Raw genomic sequence first — 18285 nt, 5'->3', positions numbered from 1 at the left:
GTTGTTCTAAATCACACCTAAAATGCTGCGGGGAGGCAGCTCCTACCTCATTCTCATGCCTCAGCCAAACTCCCAGCCTCCATCAGCTGCTAAAATCTGATTTCTCAATGGGGACTGGAAAGTCTTCCCCCCTGAATGTCCCACACATTCCCTGCAGCCCAGACAGGGTTTGAACTTCAAAGAACATCCTTGCAAAGAACATCCTCGGTACCACTGGAGAAGCAGGAGCTGTTAAACATGTTGTAAATGGTTCTCAGACCTGGACAAACCCATTGTCAGCACCCGGGTGCTGTGGTGAGCTGGTCAGGGCTCAGCTCATCTCTCCCACCTTGTCTCATTGCATAAGGATGAAACAATCCAGAAGGGAAAGTTTCTGGCTGCTGTGAGGAGAGGCAAGGGGGTGCCTGGTGGCCTGGCTCAGGTTACTTATGTGCTTATGGTCTATTTTGAGGCTCTGGCCACTCAGCACTAAGCAGCCGCTGACCCGGGGGAAGGACCAGCTTCAAAACAAGAGTCCAGTGCGGAACAACCTGGGGAGACTCTGGCTGGGTTTCCCTTGGCTCTGAGTGGGGCTGGCAGAGCCCTTGCCTCCCTGCTGGGCCCATCATCTCATGGATTTGGGTATTTCCACAGTGGGAATTGTTTTTCTTTTTTAATTCTTCCCACTGCCAGCCTTGAAAGCAAAGATGGGTTGAGGGGCCAGGCTCTGTTACTACCAGCAGTGTAGGAATGTGGATGAGCAGGCAGGGGGACACATCCATCACTAACCCTGGCAAAACCACACACATGCAACCCCCTCCTCGCCCCCCCCCCCCCCCCCCAAGATAGCTCATTTGCAGGCGGCTTAATTCTCCTAAGAGCATTAGAGGTGCATTGGTGGACATGAGCCCAGCACAAGGAGCATGTGGCCGATTAGCAGCAGCAGCAGCTGGTTCCAGGCACAGCGTGCATTTGGGGTGGAGATATTCAATGTGCTTTTTGGGGACACAAAGGTGAGGTCTGGAGGGGTCTGCGTGGGTGTCGGGGGGGGGGGGGGGTCAGCTGGTGTGGATTGGGTGCTTAAGTCCATCAGCAGGTGCAGATATTGGGTGGCATATGGGAGCAAGGCCTTCCCTGCCATGTGCTTTTCCGTTCCCCCCTCTGGCTTTCCAGTGCCGTTTGGGCTCTCCGGATGATATTTCAGCTTTAGCTTTAAATACCACCTCGCTTTCTAATCTGTGGTCTCCTGTGAAGATGAGGATGGTCAAGGATGCTCGTACAGGATGTAGAAAGTGATGGTGCCTTCACAGGCACCCACACCGGGCAGGGGCTTCCTTGTGGGGGAAGACACTCTCACCACTGCGTTTCCCTTTCTCTCCCCTGCAGCCTCGCTCTCTGCTGGGATTTATGGAGGTGCTGAAGAGCAGCTGTGAGCCCCGCAGTCCCTGGCAGCCCACCCAGTGAAGCAGCCCCCAGCCACCTCTCCTCATCTCGCCCAGCACCCCGACCCTCCGACTCAACCATTCAAGGCTCCCGTGCATGGATCGCCCCAGCGAGGCACCGCTGCCGGACGCCGCCGACACCGCCCCGTAGGCTCCCGGCCCCCCGTGCCACCCCCAAGTACTCCACATACCCCGATGGGGTAACGTGACGGGGGTCACCCTCCCGCCACCACCACCCCCCATATGCAGAGGCCTTTCTAGAGCGCCCGGGAGCCCACAGCACCGGAGGCAGCAGCCGCTCGCCGTCGCACACACGCAGAGGACGCCAACACTACAGCAAAGGGATTTTTTTTTCTAATTATTATTATTATCATTAATATTATTTTTTTCCCCCATCTGGCTTTTTTTCCCCCTGGGGGCTTGTGGTGTGTCAAGGAAGCCGGCGCACTCCCAGGAGCTGGGATTATTTGCACAACGTCTGTATATTGAGTTCTCGATCCTGTTTTATTTTTATTTTTGAAGTGCAGAGGGTTGGGGTTTTGTTTCTTTGGTTGGTTTTTTTGCCCCTCCACACCACACTTTTCTTGGGTTTTTCCTCTGCCACTGTCAGCACCACTTCACTTTCTCACTGTTCCCACCATGGCCCGGATGAACCGCCCTGCACCTGTGGAGGTCTGCTACAAAAACATGAGGTTCCTCATCACCCACAATCCCACCAATGCCACTCTCAGCACCTTTTTGGAGGTAAGGAGGGGAGACTGGAAGGTGGAGACCAGGGTCCAGTTGCATCTTTTGGGGCTTAAAGCTGATGTTGATGAGAGGGCAGCACATCCTCTTTGGTACCACAGCCTCTGTTGGCATCCTGGGACAGTGGGTCCAGTCATTGCCATCTTTTTGGGATGGGATGTTTTTCAGGACCCCAGGTGTGATGTTTGGGCATGGTAGAGATGGAGCAGAGTTTCCCTGTTCCTGTTGCATCCCCTGCCAGATCCACTAGCTCATCATGTCACAGGGTTTTGGAGCAATGCACATGGGTGCACACAATCTGCCCTGTTCCTCCCAGCACCTCAAAAACGGCTTTTCATCCCAAATATCCCAGCGTATTTCCAATGCCCAGAGTGTGTTGGGTAATGCTGGAGAGCTTGGTGTTGAAGAGCCAGTACTGGTAGGAGCTGTGTGAGTTCCACTGCCTCAGGATAACAGGAAGGTGGCTCTGATTTGGGGACAGCCACCCCATACTCTGCATGCTGTGCACAAGGCAATGGGGACCACACCAGTGGGAAGGGAGAAAAATTCCCCTTTCCTCTAGTCTCTTGGACTTTTGGCTGGGCTGCTGAGCATGTGGGGCTCACCACGGTCTGGTGAGCACACATGGGGAACAAAGGAGGCGGATCATTGGTGGGGATGATCTCATGGTGCCCGGTGAGGCCCACGCACCGGGCGGGTAATCCAGGGGCAATCCTCGTGCTGGGCAATGAGCCATGCTGGAAGCATCCCAAGTCCCACGCCTGAGCCTGCAGCATGTTGGAGTGATGATGGAATACGGCAGTGAGGTGGAGAAGGAGCCCCTGAGCCATTTGTGAGATGCTGAGTTCAACTGGTGACTGAACTCAGTCATGCTGTGACTCCCCCCCAGCTGCCTCCATGCATTTCTGCATCAGGAGCGTGACCTCACCAGGTACAAATAATTTCTCCTAAAAAGGACTTGCACCTATGTCAGGGATGTTTCCTTGCCTGGGATGTAAAATCCCTGCTGATGTGGCTGTGAGGGCTTAAAAATAAATTGCCCCATTGGTACTGATGACCCTGAGGAGTCATGAGGATGCTGGTTAAAAATCCTACAAGGTCACATGGCTTTGATGTCCTGCAATATCATGTTTCCTTGTGCCTGCAGGCTGGATGGACCACGGATCAAAGGTTCAGAGAAGGCACAGCATTGTATTAGAGTCCACATGGCCATAGCAGGGCTCAGATGTGTTGGGGTTAACTGGGGTGCATCCGGCATGGTCTGTTCAAACCCCTCCTTCTCCTTCCCTCCCCAGGACCTGAAGAAATACGGTGCCACCACGGTGGTGCGAGTATGTGAAGTGACCTATGACAAGACCCCCCTGGAGAAGGATGGCATCACTGTCATGGTAGGTGGGCAGCAGGATGGGCACCGGGGGAGCTGCCCCAACACTACCTTTAAATATCTCACCCCTTGGGGCTGTTAAACACCCTGGTAGCCTAACACAACATCACACTGAGGCAGGAGCAGAGTTGGAAGCCCAGTTGAGCTGAGCTGAGGCTGGTGCTTTAAAAAGAGAGGTGCTGCCCACGCAGCCGAAACTGTGACTCACCCGGCTGAGTCGGCAGCTTCCTTCCCTGCCTGTTGCTCAGGCTCTGAAGCATCCAGGGATGAGAGCGCCTGATCCCACGTGGAAAATGCGCGTGGTTCCCATTACCCCTGGCATTATCTTATCCTGGGGGGTGGTGTGAGGGTTTTTTGCTCTTCCAGCAGCCAGCTGGTGCAGCTGGGGGTGATGAAAGGGAGCCGGCAGCAAGCTGGGAAAGGCAGAGCAGGCAGCTGCCTGGGCTGTATCTTGGCTGATAAGTAATTGGAGATGATGTCAGGCGTGATAGCCCTGCCAGGGAGTTTGGCTCCAGCTGGGAAGTGAGGCTCTGCTCGTTATTTAGGGAAGGGTTTGGAAGTGCCTTGTGCCTCCTGGGGTGGTCCTGTGTGTGCAGGACCTCTTTATATAGCTCTGTCTGTGTAATGGATATCCTAGAGGGAGAGGAGGCTGTGTCTTAGATCCTCAGGGATATAGGTGGGTAATCCTGTGGCTCTAGATGCAGATCTTCCAGATGCAGATGTCTCTAGATATAGATGCAATCAATGTCTCTACAGGATATATCTTGGAAAGATCACTGTATCCTACATACATAGAATCCATATGTTGGGGATCTTATCTGCTCACACACCAAATTCTGCCCTTTGCCCCATTTCTAGCTGGGGCTCCAGTCTGAGTTTCTGTATCTAGGATATACATACTTCTTTACATCTCTTATATCTCTCTTATGTGGAGAGATACATATCTAGGATATGTTTTATATAAAGAGTTAGAGAAACTATACAAGACACTGTATAGAAACTAAATAGCTTCTATATCAAAGTTTCTATAACCGTATAGAAGCTATATAAGGTAAATCAAGAGATATCTATAGCATGCTTTTCTATAGATAGATGTATCTCTGCAGATACAGAAATATCTTTATAATTACATCAAATCTCTATATATTTTTGAGATATATATATATCATGGTATATATTTGATATTCACAGTTTGGTATATTTTTTATCTGTAGCCTGATATATATATATAGGTGACATATAAACATATCTTGGTGCACAAGTCTGATGAGGAGCAGCTGAGGGTGTTCAGCCTGGAGAAAAGGAGGCTTGGGTAAGATCTTATCCTCTCTACAACTCCCTGAAAGGAGGTTGTAGCCAAATGGGGGTTGGTCTCTTTTTCACAGGTAACAAGCGACTGGCCAGGAGGGAATGACCTCCATTTGGTCCAAGGGAGGTTTAGATTAGATATTAGGAAAAATGTCTTCACTGAAAGGGTTGTCAAGTATTGAAACACCCTGCCCAGGGAAGTGGTAGAGTCACCATCCCTGGAGGGGTTTAAAAGAGCTGTAGATAGGGGACTTGGTTTAGTGGTGGCCTTAGCAATGCTGGGTTAACAGTTGGACTTGATGATCTTAGAGGGCTTTTCCAACCTTAACAATTCTATGCTTCTATATATAGACTATATATAGGTCTATGTGTGGAGAAGAGAAGGCTCTGAGGAGACCTTAAAGCCCCTTCCAGTCCCTAAAGGGGCTGCAGGAGAGCTGGACTATTTACACAGGCATGTAGTGATAGAACAAATATCTTTAAAGGCATTTAAAGAATGTCTTTAAACTGAAAGAGGGCAGATCTAGATAAGCCATAAAGAAGAAGGTTTTTATCTTGAGAGTGGTGAGACACTGACACAGGTTGCCCAGAGAAGTTGTGGCTGCCCTATCTACGGAAGTGTTCATGGCCAGGTTGCAGCAGCCTGGGAAGGTGTCCCTGCCATGGCAGAGGGGAGGGCTAGATGATATTTGAAGGTGTGCTTCATCCATCTCAAGCCATTCCATCACAGGATGATTTTGTGGTGTACTTTGTCATCCCTGGTGTGAGCCCCTGACCTGTACTCATGGCTGCAGGGAGGACATGGCCTTGCAGGAGGACATGGCCTTGCAGGACAAGCATAGGCCAGCCGGGGGGGGCTGGCTCAAGCACCACAAATACCCTGAAGCCCAGTGTGCTCCTTTGCTATCAAATCCCAACAGAAATCACACCACCTGTTCAAACACTGGAGTGAAGTAGCTTATTTTGCCATCTCACACCAAGGATGACTTCAGCACAGCAGCTTGGTGACTCATTCCTCAAAATCTAGGATTAGGACTCGGTGCCCCCCAACCCTTCGGGGCTCACCAAGCCACATCCTCTCCAAGTGATGCTGTCCCTTCCTGTCTCTCTCCCAGTGCTGCATAGCCAGTGGCCACACTCCTCCTGACAAATCTGGTTTGGGAAAGAAATCCCCATTTTGGGACACTTAACCCTCATAACTGAGCCCAGGGCTGAGGGGTATCAAATGCAGAATCCATTTCACTGACTTTCTCACCATGCTCCAATTTTGAACCCCTGCAACTTGAGGATGATGCTCAGAAGAAGATGGGATTTTTTTTTCTTTGTCCTTTAACAGCTGTTCCTGAAGGATGGTATTTAAATGGCCCCATTTGATGTCCCTCCCTTTGACTTTCTCTCTAGGGCTGTGTTAGGGTATCCCCAGACCATTATTTTGGTTTTAACCTCCATGACTTCCCGGAAGCTGAATTTCAGCACCGCATCAAGCTCTGAGATTTCAACCATCTTCAAGCCACCTTTGCTCAAATCCCCTACAATGTGCTCCCAGGTGCTGGAATTAGGAGCTGACAAGGAGGAGGATGGAAACTGCATCACCCCAAAGCTCAGTGACGTCATCTGGTTGGGGATGGAGCATGGGGTGACTGTCTTGGTCTGCAGAGGCAGGAGGTCATGGGGACCATGTTGCAGATCCTGCAGGTGCTCCTGAAGGCTGAACCTGTCCAAGGAGATGGAAAGACTCCAGACCTAGATTTGTGTGGCTTAAAACCCTGAGCCAAAGCAGCCAGGGAATTCCTGTCTGCCAGATGATGTCACAAAACCACCTGTATCCCCACAGAGCTATGCTCAGAGCTCAGTTCTGGCACTGTTCTACCTCCCTGCAGCTGAGGCCTCAAACACCATCACCGTGCGTAAAAAACAACCCCTGAAAGGTTTCCCCCAGAGACTTGATAGTGTTTCGTTCTCCCCAACCTTGCAGGATTGGCCATTTGATGATGGAGCGCCTCCTCCCAGCAAGATTGTGGAAGATTGGCTCAACTTGTTGAAGACCAAGTTCTGCGAGGACCCTGGTTGCTGCGTGGCTGTGCACTGCGTGGCCGGCCTGGGGCGGTGAGTCTGAGCCCAGCACCCCAGCTGACCCCCCTCATGAATGCAGGAGAGGGAAAACCATGCCAGCTCTCCTCCTTCCCTTCCCCAGCCCCCCTTTGAGCCGAGTGACCCAGCTGCCACCTCCCCTCAAAGGCAGGAGAGGGACAAACATGCCAGTGCTCCTCCTTCCTTTTCCCAGTCCCTCTTTGAGAAGGGTTTTGTGAAACTGTAGTGGGAATAAGTGTTGATGGGGGGGATCTGCTACCTGAGCTTCTCCTTGAACTTTTAATGATGGCTGTCAGCCTCTGGGCTGTTTGACTGGGGAGTGACAGCTACTGCTTTTGCCTTTCAGTGCTCCTGTCCTTGTCGCGCTGGCCTTGATCGAGAGTGGGATGAAGTATGAAGATGCCATCCAGTTCATCCGACAGTAAGTGGAGCAGTGTTTTGGTGATGGGGCAGAAAGTCCCTCTCTGAGGGAATAGAGAGATCTGTCATGTCCCAGGGTTTGGTTTTTTTGGTGACACCAGGATTGCTTTTCTCTCCTTTGGGAGTGGGAAAACAAGGCATTGGCATGGAGCACCCTGTGCCTTGCAAGAGGCTGGGGCAGCAGCTGACAGCATCCCTGAGGGGCTTTTGGCAGTCATCCCACATCTGCCCCACACGTTTCCTCCCCAGCTCTCCATGTCCTGAGACTCAAAGGGTGGATAAGCGAGGAAAGCTCCTGAGATCAGTGCCTGTCTGCCTGTCTCTATCCCTGGAGGGTGCATCTGGCTTCAGCCTCCAAAATCCCTTCCTCCTCCAGGCAGGGGAACTGAGCACCCACCAGGGGTGGTTTGGGGTGGGGGGAATTTCGTGCCACACCTCTGACTGTTCTGGCATTTCTCTGTCCCCACAGGAAGCGCAGAGGAGCCATCAACAGCAAGCAGCTGACGTACTTGGAAAAATACCGACCAAAGCAGAGACTCCGATTTAAGGACCCTCATAACCACAAGAACAAATGCTGCATCATGTAACCTCAATGACCTCTTGCCAAAATCTGTGCACAGACCCCCCGGGCACTCGCACACATCCCACCCCCTCACCTCCTCACCCAGCCCTGTGCTCCCCACACACCGCCCCTCTGCTGGGGCTGGGCTGGGGACAAGGAGCATCTCCAGTGTGTTCCAGCACTCACAGCACACTCGTCTTGCTGGATCCCCAAAAAAAGGCTGCTGTCTTCAGCTGCAGCCCCGAGGAGGGAGGCAGCAGTGCCCCGTGACTCTTGGTGTTAGCAGGCAATGAGCTCGTGTGACCATCCTTCATCACCATCCTCCTCCCCCCTTTTCCCCCTCTTTGTGCTGAGAGGGATGGGCAAAGGGTGCTTGGTTTGAGATGATGCAGGCAGAGCTGTGCCTGCTCAGAAGGGATGATGTGCAGAAGGGCACCCCCAGAAAAACCTTTCCCCACCTCTTCCCCATAAATAAGGGCTGCAGCAGCAGGGATGGAGGTGGGAATGGCACAATAGCCTCGGGGGAGAAGGTGGTGATAGCAGGGAGATGTCACAGGGGCCCTTAGCTCAGTGATCCTTGTGACCAAGGCTGAGTTAAGACCCCCCAGCACCATTCCCTTTATGCTGGCCCATCTGTCACCTCACCACCTCTCTGTTGCCTCTATGCCAGCCAGGATGCTGCAGTTGGGGCTTGCTGGGGACGTGCTCCAGTGAAGGCAGAGCCGCTGGGAACCTCGGGGACCACAGCAGGGCTTTGAGGCACTCAGCTTTTCTGGGATGCTGGATCAGCACTGAGTCTCCCAAAGTCTGGGGTGCTCTTATTTATAGCTTTCAAATTCAGTGCCCAGAGTGGTGGGTTCTCTGCTGTCGTGTCCCTATCCCTGACTTGTGGCACAAACCCCAATTCTGGCTGCAGTGCCCTGGGGACACAATGTGTCTCTCAAGGCACATCTATGTCCTCCAACACCACTGCATTTGCTGGCCAAAGGGCTGAGCTGCAGCTTTCCTAGGGGATTTTGGGTGTTCCTGGCAAGAGCACATCACCTAATTTTGCACCTGCCTTTTCCATATCTGTACTGAGGCACCTGGCACCCCTGGCACACACCCAGGTGGGGTGGGCTCAGAGCTGCCCCTGAGCTGGGACATTAAACATCTCTCAGCTTTCTGCCTTTGAACGCTTGCAGCAGCTGGAGCAGTGGGCATGTAGGGGGTGTGGGGATGTTTTTTTCTTTTAATGAGGATAAAAAGAAATTTGCTAATTAAAGGAAAAAAAAAAAACTAAAACAAAATATCCTGTTTGTCTTCCGCACATCCTCTGGCCTTTCTTTCTGCCATCACTGTCCAGCAGAGCCTGGGAGGTGACCCATGGTTCCCCAGACTGATCCCCAGCAGTGTCACAGCTGTCTGCCATCCACTATTACCAGGACATAGATGGGGCCCAGGGGATGCTCCAGGTTTGGGCTCGCTGCTCACCCCTCAGCTGCAGAGATCACAGTTGTTGGGACAAGGAGAGCTGGTCATCCACCTCTTGGGGTTTTAGGGTGACCAGCTTGAGATGACCTCGGTGCCCTGTGTTGGGTCTCTCCAAAGGTTTGTGTGCCTTCCAAAACATAGATATCCAGAGACATTCGCTTCAGAGCATTCATCCCTTGGAACAGGTGATGAGGAAGGCTGGTTAGACATCTTCAATAGCTGCAGAAGGTTGGGGACTGCTTTGTACCACGACGTGAGTGGGCAGCAGAGGTGTTTGGAGCTGTTTCCAGCAACACTTAACTGTCCTGATGGGGGCCAACCCCACTGCAGGGCAGGAAAGGTCATGCTTTGGGATAAGCAGTGGTGCTAAGTGAGGTGAGGACCCTCCACACGTTGCCCTGGAGTTGTCATACCACACACCTTGGGCATGTCCAACATTGTGGCACAGCCCTCAGTCCCTTGTGTTCCCCTGCTCTATCCCAATCTGTTGGTTCCCATAACTCATGGAGAGGCAGCAAGTCAAAGGGTCTGTGTTGATTGGGCTGATAAAAAGGCCTGACCCTATATTAAGAGCACCCTGCTGGGTGGGTCACCATCCTGTTCCTGCTTGGGTCTGCCCTCCTGCTGCTAAAATAGGTGCTGCTTCATCCTCATGGACATAGGAGGTGGCTTGGCATTGTGGTGGTAACCCTGCCCCAATCCCTGCGACCCAGGAAACCTCCCAATCCTATGCCCTTCCTTGTGGGAGCTGTTGCTTTATGGGCTTGGAGATGAGTTTCCTCACCCATGCTCATGGCAGCACCACTTGGAACATTGCCCGGGGCAAGAGCCCTGGGGTTCAGCCACGATATCTTTGAGTTGGAGTCAGGCTGGGGGCACAGGGATTTGAATTCAGCCTCCTATGGCCACTCTAGAGCAAGAATTCACTCAGCTTGGGGGGAACATGAGGGGGACAGACATTGCTTTATGTAGCATCAACCCAATCACCTTAAAACTAGGGAGCTTCTGGTATAAACGCAGTCCTTGACCTGGCCATGTGGCCAAATCCTGAGGGCATCTGGCTGGCTGAGTGGCATCTTGGTCCTCCTCAGTTTGAGTCACTGAAAAAAAAAAAAAAGGCAAACCAAATCATGCTGATACAATTGTCCTAGATATTTTTCCTTTTTTTTTTTATTTCATGGATATCTCCCCCTTAACCCTAAAATGTGCTGCTTCCATGGAAAGGACACCTTGGCAGCCCAGGAGCTGTTGTTTTGCATGGAGGGTTGAATTCAAAAGTTCCTCTGGGTTGGACTGCCAAGTATTTGGGATTTTTTTCATATGGACTTGGGCTCCTTCCTCTGAGGTACCAGTTCCTCAATGTTTCAGCCTAGAGAGGGTTACAGAAGCAACAGTCTGGAGAATTTGAGGGGTCTTCAAAGGGGGATTTATTTTAGAAATCTCAAGATCTCAAAAGTCTTGAGACAATTAGGCAAGAGGGAAAGTTGAAGCTCAGTAGGCAGCACCAGAGTGAGGCCTAAGCAGCCAAGGGCTCATGGTTTGGGGTGGTCTCAGGTTGTCTCCTTGTACACTAATCCTAATTTTGCTTCAAATGCCAAGATACTGAAAGGAGAGCCTTAAAAATCTGATCTATTTGCCAATGCTTCACTGCTCCAGTTGTTTCCATTGAGTCCTGGCATATGTCACAGAGAGCAGACACCCCCATGGCTTTGGCTACAAACCAACCACCTCATTCTGCCCTTGTCTCCAGAAGCAGAGGCTCAAATTAGATTTTATAATTTCTCACCACCCTCTGTGGAAAGCCATCACAATTTGCAGGGATAAGGCTCCAAATTGTGCGAGAACTTAGAAGACCCAACGGATGGCAAAGCACAGATTGCCCAACCATCAAACCAGGGGCCTGTAGCCTTTATCCAGGAGTCAGTCATGGCTGAGCCTCATGTGAGGCAATAAATCTGAGCAGGAACTTGTTGCTGTGTTCTCTCACCAGTGGCACATGGAGCACATATGCCCTCAAATATCCCTTCTGTTGTTTGTTTTCCAGTCAGATGGAGCACGTGGAGGAGGTGGGTTGGTGGGAAGGCAGGAAATGTGGCGATCACAAATGTCCAGCTCTTCATTTAAGAAAGTTCTGGTTGGTGACACACATTTAAAGGCTTTGCATTTGAAAATTCGTGTTATGCGTCTTGCAGTAAGGCTGACGCTGTGGTGCTTGGGCTGGGAGCTTCAGAGGTTTATGAGGAACAGATTTCCTGAGAAAGCAGAGTCTGGCTCTACCCACAATAGAACGAGTAGTTTCCTTTTTTATTTTTTTCATTTGGTTTGTTTGGTCTTTATTAGTCCCAGTGGGAAAGCGCTAAGGGAGATTCGTGACTTCCATGCAATTTCCAAGGTCTTGTGTCTTATTTGCTGCCAGCACACTGGGTAGGTGCAGCTTGGCGGGTGGGTTTGGATGGGATTCTGTCTGGTGGGAGACAAATGTGACTGGTTTCTTGGCACAGAGGGGGGGTCCTGGGCCGGGCTCTTGCAGACATTCCCGGGGAGGGGGCGTTCCGCTGCTTCCCTTCAGACATGATCTCCCAATGAACTCTCCACTTCCCTGCTGTTCCTTTCTGTGCAACAAAGAACTGCATATTTTCCTTTTTAACCCCCTGGGCGACCATAGTAGTGTGTAGATTAAGCCCAGATGACTTTTTTTTCTGTTGGGTTTTTTTGGTTTTGTTTTTTGGTGGTTTTTTTTTTTTTTGTTTGGGTTTTTTTTTTTTTTGTTTGGTCTGAGCCATAGCTAAATTATTGTACCCAATGCTTTTTGTATCAGATGGCATCACTTTGAATATGCAGATGAGGTGTAGGATCTTGACACTTTATAATCTTTTTAAAAAGAAACTTGTCTGTTTACTTAACGTCTTGTGTAAAAAGGAAAAAAAAATGTATGCCTTCAGTAATCACTTTTTTTTGGGTTTTTTTGAGTTTTATGAAATTACAGTGGTTACACTTCAGCAGCGAAATAAAAAGCGTTCACTGTTTTGTACATCCCTGTGTGCCTGGTGCTGCTAATGGGAATTATCAGGATGTGGGAGGCAAAGGCAGAGCTGAACTCTGGTCAAGGGTGGAAGTGTGTGGGGGAGTTTGTTCTGTCTGGAGAAGAGAGGGCTTTGGGAAGACCTTAAAGCACCTTCCAGTGCTATGAGAAAATTTGAGAGGGAATTTGCAAGGGCTTGGAGTGACAGGACAACAGGGAATGGCTTCAAAGTGACAGAGGATGGGTTTAGATTAGGTACAAAGAAGAAATTCTTCCCTGTGAGGGTGGTGGGGCCCTGGAACAGGTTGCCCAGGGAAGCTGTGGCTGCCCCATCCCATGAAGTGTTTAAGGCCAGCTTGGATGGGGCTTGGAACAGCCTCATCTAGTGGAAGGTTTCCCTGGCCTTTTGGGGCAGTTGGAACTCAATGATCTTGAAGGCCCCTTCCATCCAAAACCATTCCATGATTTTATGTCCAGTAGAGCACAGCCTAACCTTGATTGGACACTCTGGAATACACCCAGAGGAGACACTACACATGCCCCACCTGATATGCTCATTAAATCATCTGGGTTTTTGACTCTGCTCCCCCTGACCAAGGAAGACAAAGACCAGTCTCCATGGAGGCTGAGGAGTTGGAGATTGCATAAACAGGCTGGTAAGCAAGGAAAGCTGACACACAATTGTGTGAGCTCCCATGTAATTACATGGGGTTGCATGGAAGAGTGGGGAGGAAGCTCCCCTTGAGCTGCTCTAGGTTCAGGAAGGTTTTTAAGCCAGATGCCAGCTGGGAAGAAGAGGTGAAGCAGGGTGGCTGGCCAGAGCTGTCCTTGGATTCCTCCAGTACTTCCTAAGTGCTCTGCATGGCAGATCCTTATCTCCTGCAGGCTTTGAACCGAAGCTGCAAGGGGCACTGCCTCCTTGTGCAAGAAGCAACTGGGCCTTCAATCAGCCTAATTGCTGCCTCTCAAGGAGGGCCGGGGGGACTGCTGAACACAGCGAGTGTGCTGGAGAAACACCCACCTGCACTCCTGCCTGTACATGCTGTATCCTACCTGCTGCATTCCTCCCTGCTCTCCGTCACCCAAAAACGTGCACCCCTTTGCAGGCCAGATCCCAACTCTATGTGTTAGGCTGCTGCCACTCCATGCACAAGTCCCTGCCCTCCCTTAGAGGAGTACTATGAAAGTTCATTAAATGGGGGGGGTTCTGGAAAAGGCTAAGTTGGCCACTCACAAGGATCGGCCCAGAAAAGCTGTGGCTGTCCCATCCGTGGAAGTGTTCAAGGCCAGGTTGTATGGGGATTGGAGCAACCTGGTCTGGTGAAAGGTGTCCTGCCCATGGTGGAGGCAGGGGTAAAACTGGATGACCTGTAAGATCCCTTCCAACTCAAACCATTCTATGATTCTATTCTACGATTCTCCGATCGCTTCCCAACTGGATCCATGGTGCACAGTGCCTTTAAACTGTTCTCAGCAGAGGATATTGGTACATGGAAGGCCCATCACACCTCCATGTTACAGTGCATTCAGTCCTGCCAACAACAAAATCAGTAAGATTCCCTCCCCACCTCAAAGTGGGTGTCCACAGCTTGGGTTCATCCCTGACTCCCTTTCCAGTCATCAGAGATCAAGGGACAACACCATAGATTCAGGAGGGACTGATCTCAGACTGTCATGGACACCCCTTTCACAGCTCTACCACCACAGAGGGACCCCCAGAACTCTCAGCTCACAGAGACACATCCAAACTGGAGACCCCAAAGCCCTGGGAGGTGACCCATGGCTCACAGCTCTCCCTGTCCATTTTCCTAACCCACCTCAGCAAGCCAGGTCTCCACAGAGCAAGGAAGCAAAGGTTGCACAGTCTTCAGTAAAGTCTAGACCAGCCACAGTCCAGCCTCATAAGACTGGAGTAAAAAATATTTTCTGAGGGCTGCCTTGGTACATTCTGAACCATGATGAAACCTTCCTTTGATTATTTTGGACTGCTGCTGGCTGCCATGGCCAACACTGGCTCTTCCCAGGCACAGTACAGCTCTCATCACTGATCCCATCTGTGTGCTTGGGACCAGCCCTTTTGCAACACCTCCACCTGAGGACTTCCTGCTGCCTGAAAGGATCTCCCCACTTCCCTCTGCACCCAGGGAGTCTTGAACCATCACTTGTGCTGGGGAAAAGGTCTCACCTGCCCCCAGGACCTGGCAGACCCCGTGGGTCTGGGCACATGGTTCTGGAAGGTGGGAGGTGCTGCCCTGCTTGCACTGCAGTATCTGGGAACTCCCATGCTCATAGGGATGAAAATGTAGGGCAGCTCTTGGGTTGGAAAGGAAAATAAAATATTTGCAACAAATACAGCTGAAAAGTCAAGTGGGGAATTAGGTACTGCTTGGCAAAGGTACAGGAACACGGATCACTGGAGGTGGGTTTTGCCCTGGGAGCTTTCTCTGGGAAACAGAACAATGAGGGGAAGGAGAAACTCTTTGCCCAGGCTCATACAACCCCCACGGTTCAGAAAGGGAATCCTGCAAATCCCTGCTCCATGCCATGACCACAGCAAGGAGCCGTGCTGCCCTGGACAGGGCCTCGGGGCAGAATTTGTTTTAACGATCAGAGAGAAAAAAACATGTGAGTGGCAGGAGGAGAAGAGGCTTGCAGGGAGCTTGGAAAGGGCTGAGTCACTCGCCATCGGCGTCAGCAACCGAGGAGAAAAGCGTGACTGCCAAACAGCCACCTGGAGCTTTGTCAGCTCATCGTTAAAAAAATAAAAAATAAAAAAAAAGAAGCTCAACCGACCGCCTCTCCCGCATCCCACTGGAGAGCTGGATGTGCCGCACGCAGCCGAGGAGCTCCGTGCAGAAGCAGTGGCTGTGGAAAATGCCCTTCCCTGGCTGCAGGTGCTGGTTTCTGTTGCAACATCTCCCCTGGGGCTCGCAGAGCAGAGGAGGCAGCGCTGCCCTCCCACAGCAGCCGGGCAGCCTCCAGGGACGTGTCACGGCCAAGCCGGGGCTCGGTCCAAGCACCGGGGGCGGAGGGGATGGATTAGAGAGACCCGGCGGGTCGGCGCTGGCAGGAGCACGACGCAAGAGCAGCCTCCGCCTCCAGAGATAACTGCGGCTGACTTCAGCCAGGGACTGACTCACCTAAGCTAGGGCATCTTGTCTGGATATCAGGTGGAGACAGGGAGAAGCAATGCATTTAAATGAGCTTTGATCTTTAAAGCAAACAACGCCGCCTTGCTTTCGCAGCGCTCAGGCAGCCGTGGGTGACAGGCAAGGACGGCCAGGCTGGTTTTGGGGGGCCCAGTTCAAGGCGCTTGGTTTTCATGGATGGGTGCTCAGCACTCAAAACAAAGGCTGTGATAAAGGTCTTATCGTGAAAACTCACCTGGAGCTGCTAAATACCATCTTGTGGTTCTGTCTGCGTTGCAAATCTGCCAGGTTGGGTGAGACAACACAGCTGGGTAATGCAGAGAGACACGACTGTAGCTACCCAGCTGCAGCCAAGTGACACATCTGGGAAGAGAAGTCTAGTCCTGTTTGCAGTTCCTCTATTGGTTCTATCCAGTCTCCATTCTTGGGAATACTTCAGGGTAAAGCTGTAAGGAACTGGGCTGACTCCCATTAACTGCCCTGCTTTGAGCAGGAGACCTCCTCCCAGCCTGAATCATCCTGTAGTCCTATGAAAACCCCAGAAAATAAATGGATATCTTACAGCTTGTAGGGTGCAAAATTGGGTCAGTGAAGGAAATTCCAGAGAGATACTCTCCTTGGGGCATGTACCTTCTCCTGACACTGCACCTGTCTACTCCGGCTCCATCTGTTATAGTTAAAATGTCCATGGCTGCAGAGGGAATTATGTCCAGGCTGCCTGCTCCCCCCTCAGACAGTTCAGTATCCTCACTAAAGTGTGACTGTACCCAGTTTCATAGAATCTTGGGATCACAGAATGTTTTGAGTTGGAACAGGTCTCAAAGATCATCCAATTCTGCCACGGGCAGAGATACCTTCAAACATCCCAGGATGCTCCAAGCCCAGTCCAACCTGGCCTTGTGCACTGCCAGGGATGGGGCAGCCACAGCTTGTCAGAGGATTTCAACATCCACAACTCATCAGATGTGGATTTCAGACTCATCTAAAGCAGTTAAGTCACTTCCCTACATGCACTCATAACTCAACCGGTCTTCTGTTTTCTCTTCAGAGTGTTTCTATCATGAGATGCAGATATACCTCACCCAAAGCTCTGCAAAGAGATGTCTCTGGCTCCATCAGCTGTTGCCATGTGATCCACCATGTCCTGAAGAGGCTGAGCTGGGGCTCTTCACTTTTTCATCTCTCAATCCATCATTGGGGTGGATTTTCCAGCTGGAAGGACTGAAGTTTGCATGGAAATGTAGCTGCCAAAGCATGTCCAGAAAAGGGCAGCGTAGCTGAGGGAGGGTCTGGAGAACAACTCTGATGAGGAATGGCTGAGGGAGCTGAGGCCTGGAGGAAAGGAGGTGGGAGCCACCTGGGGGTTGGTCTCTTCTCCCAAGTTATAAATGACAGGACAAGAGGAAATGGCCTCAAGTTGTACTTGGGGAGGTTTTGATTAGATATCAGGAAAAATTTATTTTCAGAAAGGGTGATCAAGCACTGGAACAGACCAGCCAGGGAAGCTGAGGAGCCACCATCCCTGGAGGTATTTAAAAGCCATGTAGATGCGGCACTTGGGGACACAGTTTAGTGGTGAACGTTGTGGTTCTGGGTTAATGGTTGGACTTGATGCACTTAGAGGTCTTTTCCAACTTTAATGATTCTATGATTCTGTGAAATGGTTTCATACTAAGAGGGACTGACCAGTCCCTGTGGGTGTTTGTCCTTTTCCACCCCATTTTTGTCCCCTCACATCTTCTTCAGGAGCAATTTCACATTTATTTCCAGCTCACTGGAGGAAAAGGCTGCACAGCTTTGGGCCAAGGATTTTCCACTGAAGAAACAGATCCAGGCCCTGGTGATTGCCCACTGATCACCACTTTTTGAGATCTGTCAGACAGCCAACTCTTAGCTCATTTGACACATGCTCTACTGATGTGTGGTGCTTTTTCCCCCACTGGAACACCACACTGTACAAATCTAATATTTTACAAGCATGTAGTATATGCTGTTATGTTTATGGGCTAACCTTATGATGTAAAATTATGAAATCAAGCTGGTACAACAAGACCCCTGTCCCAGAAAACCACGTTGACTGGCATTTTTTTTAATATTTCTGTTATTTGTGCTCTTGTGAATCAGATTCTAGATCAGATTGTTTTTATTAACAATCAGCCTGTTGTTATTACTAGCCTGACATCACCCCTAGACATGTCTGGCCCACAAAGGCAGTTTTGCTGCTCAGCAGGCTCCTGAGGCTTAGCACCATGTTAACACTGGTACCAGAGACCAGGAGATGTTGGCCCATGCATCAAGGTCTTTGCATCTTCCACAGATCTAAGCTCCAAGCTTGCTTGTGTTGAGCCTGAGGCAGCTGCTCTACATCCAAAAAGCCGGTTTCCTTACTTTGTCTTGAAGTTTGTACGAAACTCAGGTAGAAAGTAGATATTAGGGCAGCCCCTAAACTCATGATGGTTCATGGGGTCTCTTTGTGCAGTGGCCAAAGAGAGGAGATAGTTGTGGGGAGCCCGGCAGGGTACACCAGGTGAGACCTGAACTCACCTCCCTGAGCTGGAGGAGGGGCCACAACCACAGTGACCCTGAAAGCCTCTTTGTATATGACAGCAGAGTGCTGTGGTCTTTGACCCCCGGGCCGTGGGACAGCAGGGATCAGGTTGGGTGTGATTAGAGAATCATAGAATTATTAAGGTTGGGTAAAACCTCTA

At 50.8% G+C, this 18285-nt stretch overlaps 1 protein-coding gene across 4 annotated transcripts; it reads left to right on the top strand.

Moving 5' to 3' along the window:
- The first annotated feature begins 1489 nt into the window (after positions 1-1489).
- PTP4A3 (protein tyrosine phosphatase 4A3) lies at positions 1490-8365 on the top strand. Of its 4 annotated transcripts, none has more exons than XM_062504238.1 (5): positions 1490-2165; positions 3464-3556; positions 6875-6966; positions 7298-7372; positions 7841-8365. In XM_062504238.1, the coding sequence occupies exons 1-5, from the start codon at positions 2061-2063 to the stop codon at positions 7956-7958; spliced, it is 483 nt and encodes a 160-aa protein (XP_062360222.1). In that variant the 5' UTR covers positions 1490-2060; the 3' UTR covers positions 7959-8365. The 4 variants fall into 4 exon arrangements, with proteins under 4 accessions (XP_062360222.1, XP_062360213.1, XP_062360231.1 ...); XM_062504229.1 differs by having other exon boundaries at positions 6836-6966; XM_062504247.1 differs by lacking the exon at positions 3464-3556 and having other exon boundaries at positions 6836-6966.
- The last annotated feature ends 9920 nt before the right edge of the window (positions 8366-18285 follow it).

The sequence above is a fragment of the Cinclus cinclus genome, chromosome 1 (assembly GCF_963662255.1).
Source record: "Cinclus cinclus chromosome 1, bCinCin1.1, whole genome shotgun sequence".
NCBI lineage: Eukaryota > Metazoa > Chordata > Aves > Passeriformes > Cinclidae > Cinclus > Cinclus cinclus.
The sequence above is the reverse complement of the archived record's forward strand: the minus strand, read 5'-3'. Positions and strand labels throughout refer to the sequence as shown.

Coding starts and splice junctions, on each gene's coding strand:
- PTP4A3 (XM_062504229.1), top strand. CDS start 2,061: ATGGCCCGGATGAACCGCCCTGCACCTGTGGAGGTCTGCTACAAAAAC. Junction 6,967..7,297: donor TGCGTGGCCGGCCTGGGGCG/GTGAGTCTGAGC, acceptor TTTGCCTTTCAG/TGCTCCTGTCCTTGTCGCGC. Junction 7,373..7,840: donor GCCATCCAGTTCATCCGACA/GTAAGTGGAGCA, acceptor CTGTCCCCACAG/GAAGCGCAGAGGAGCCATCA.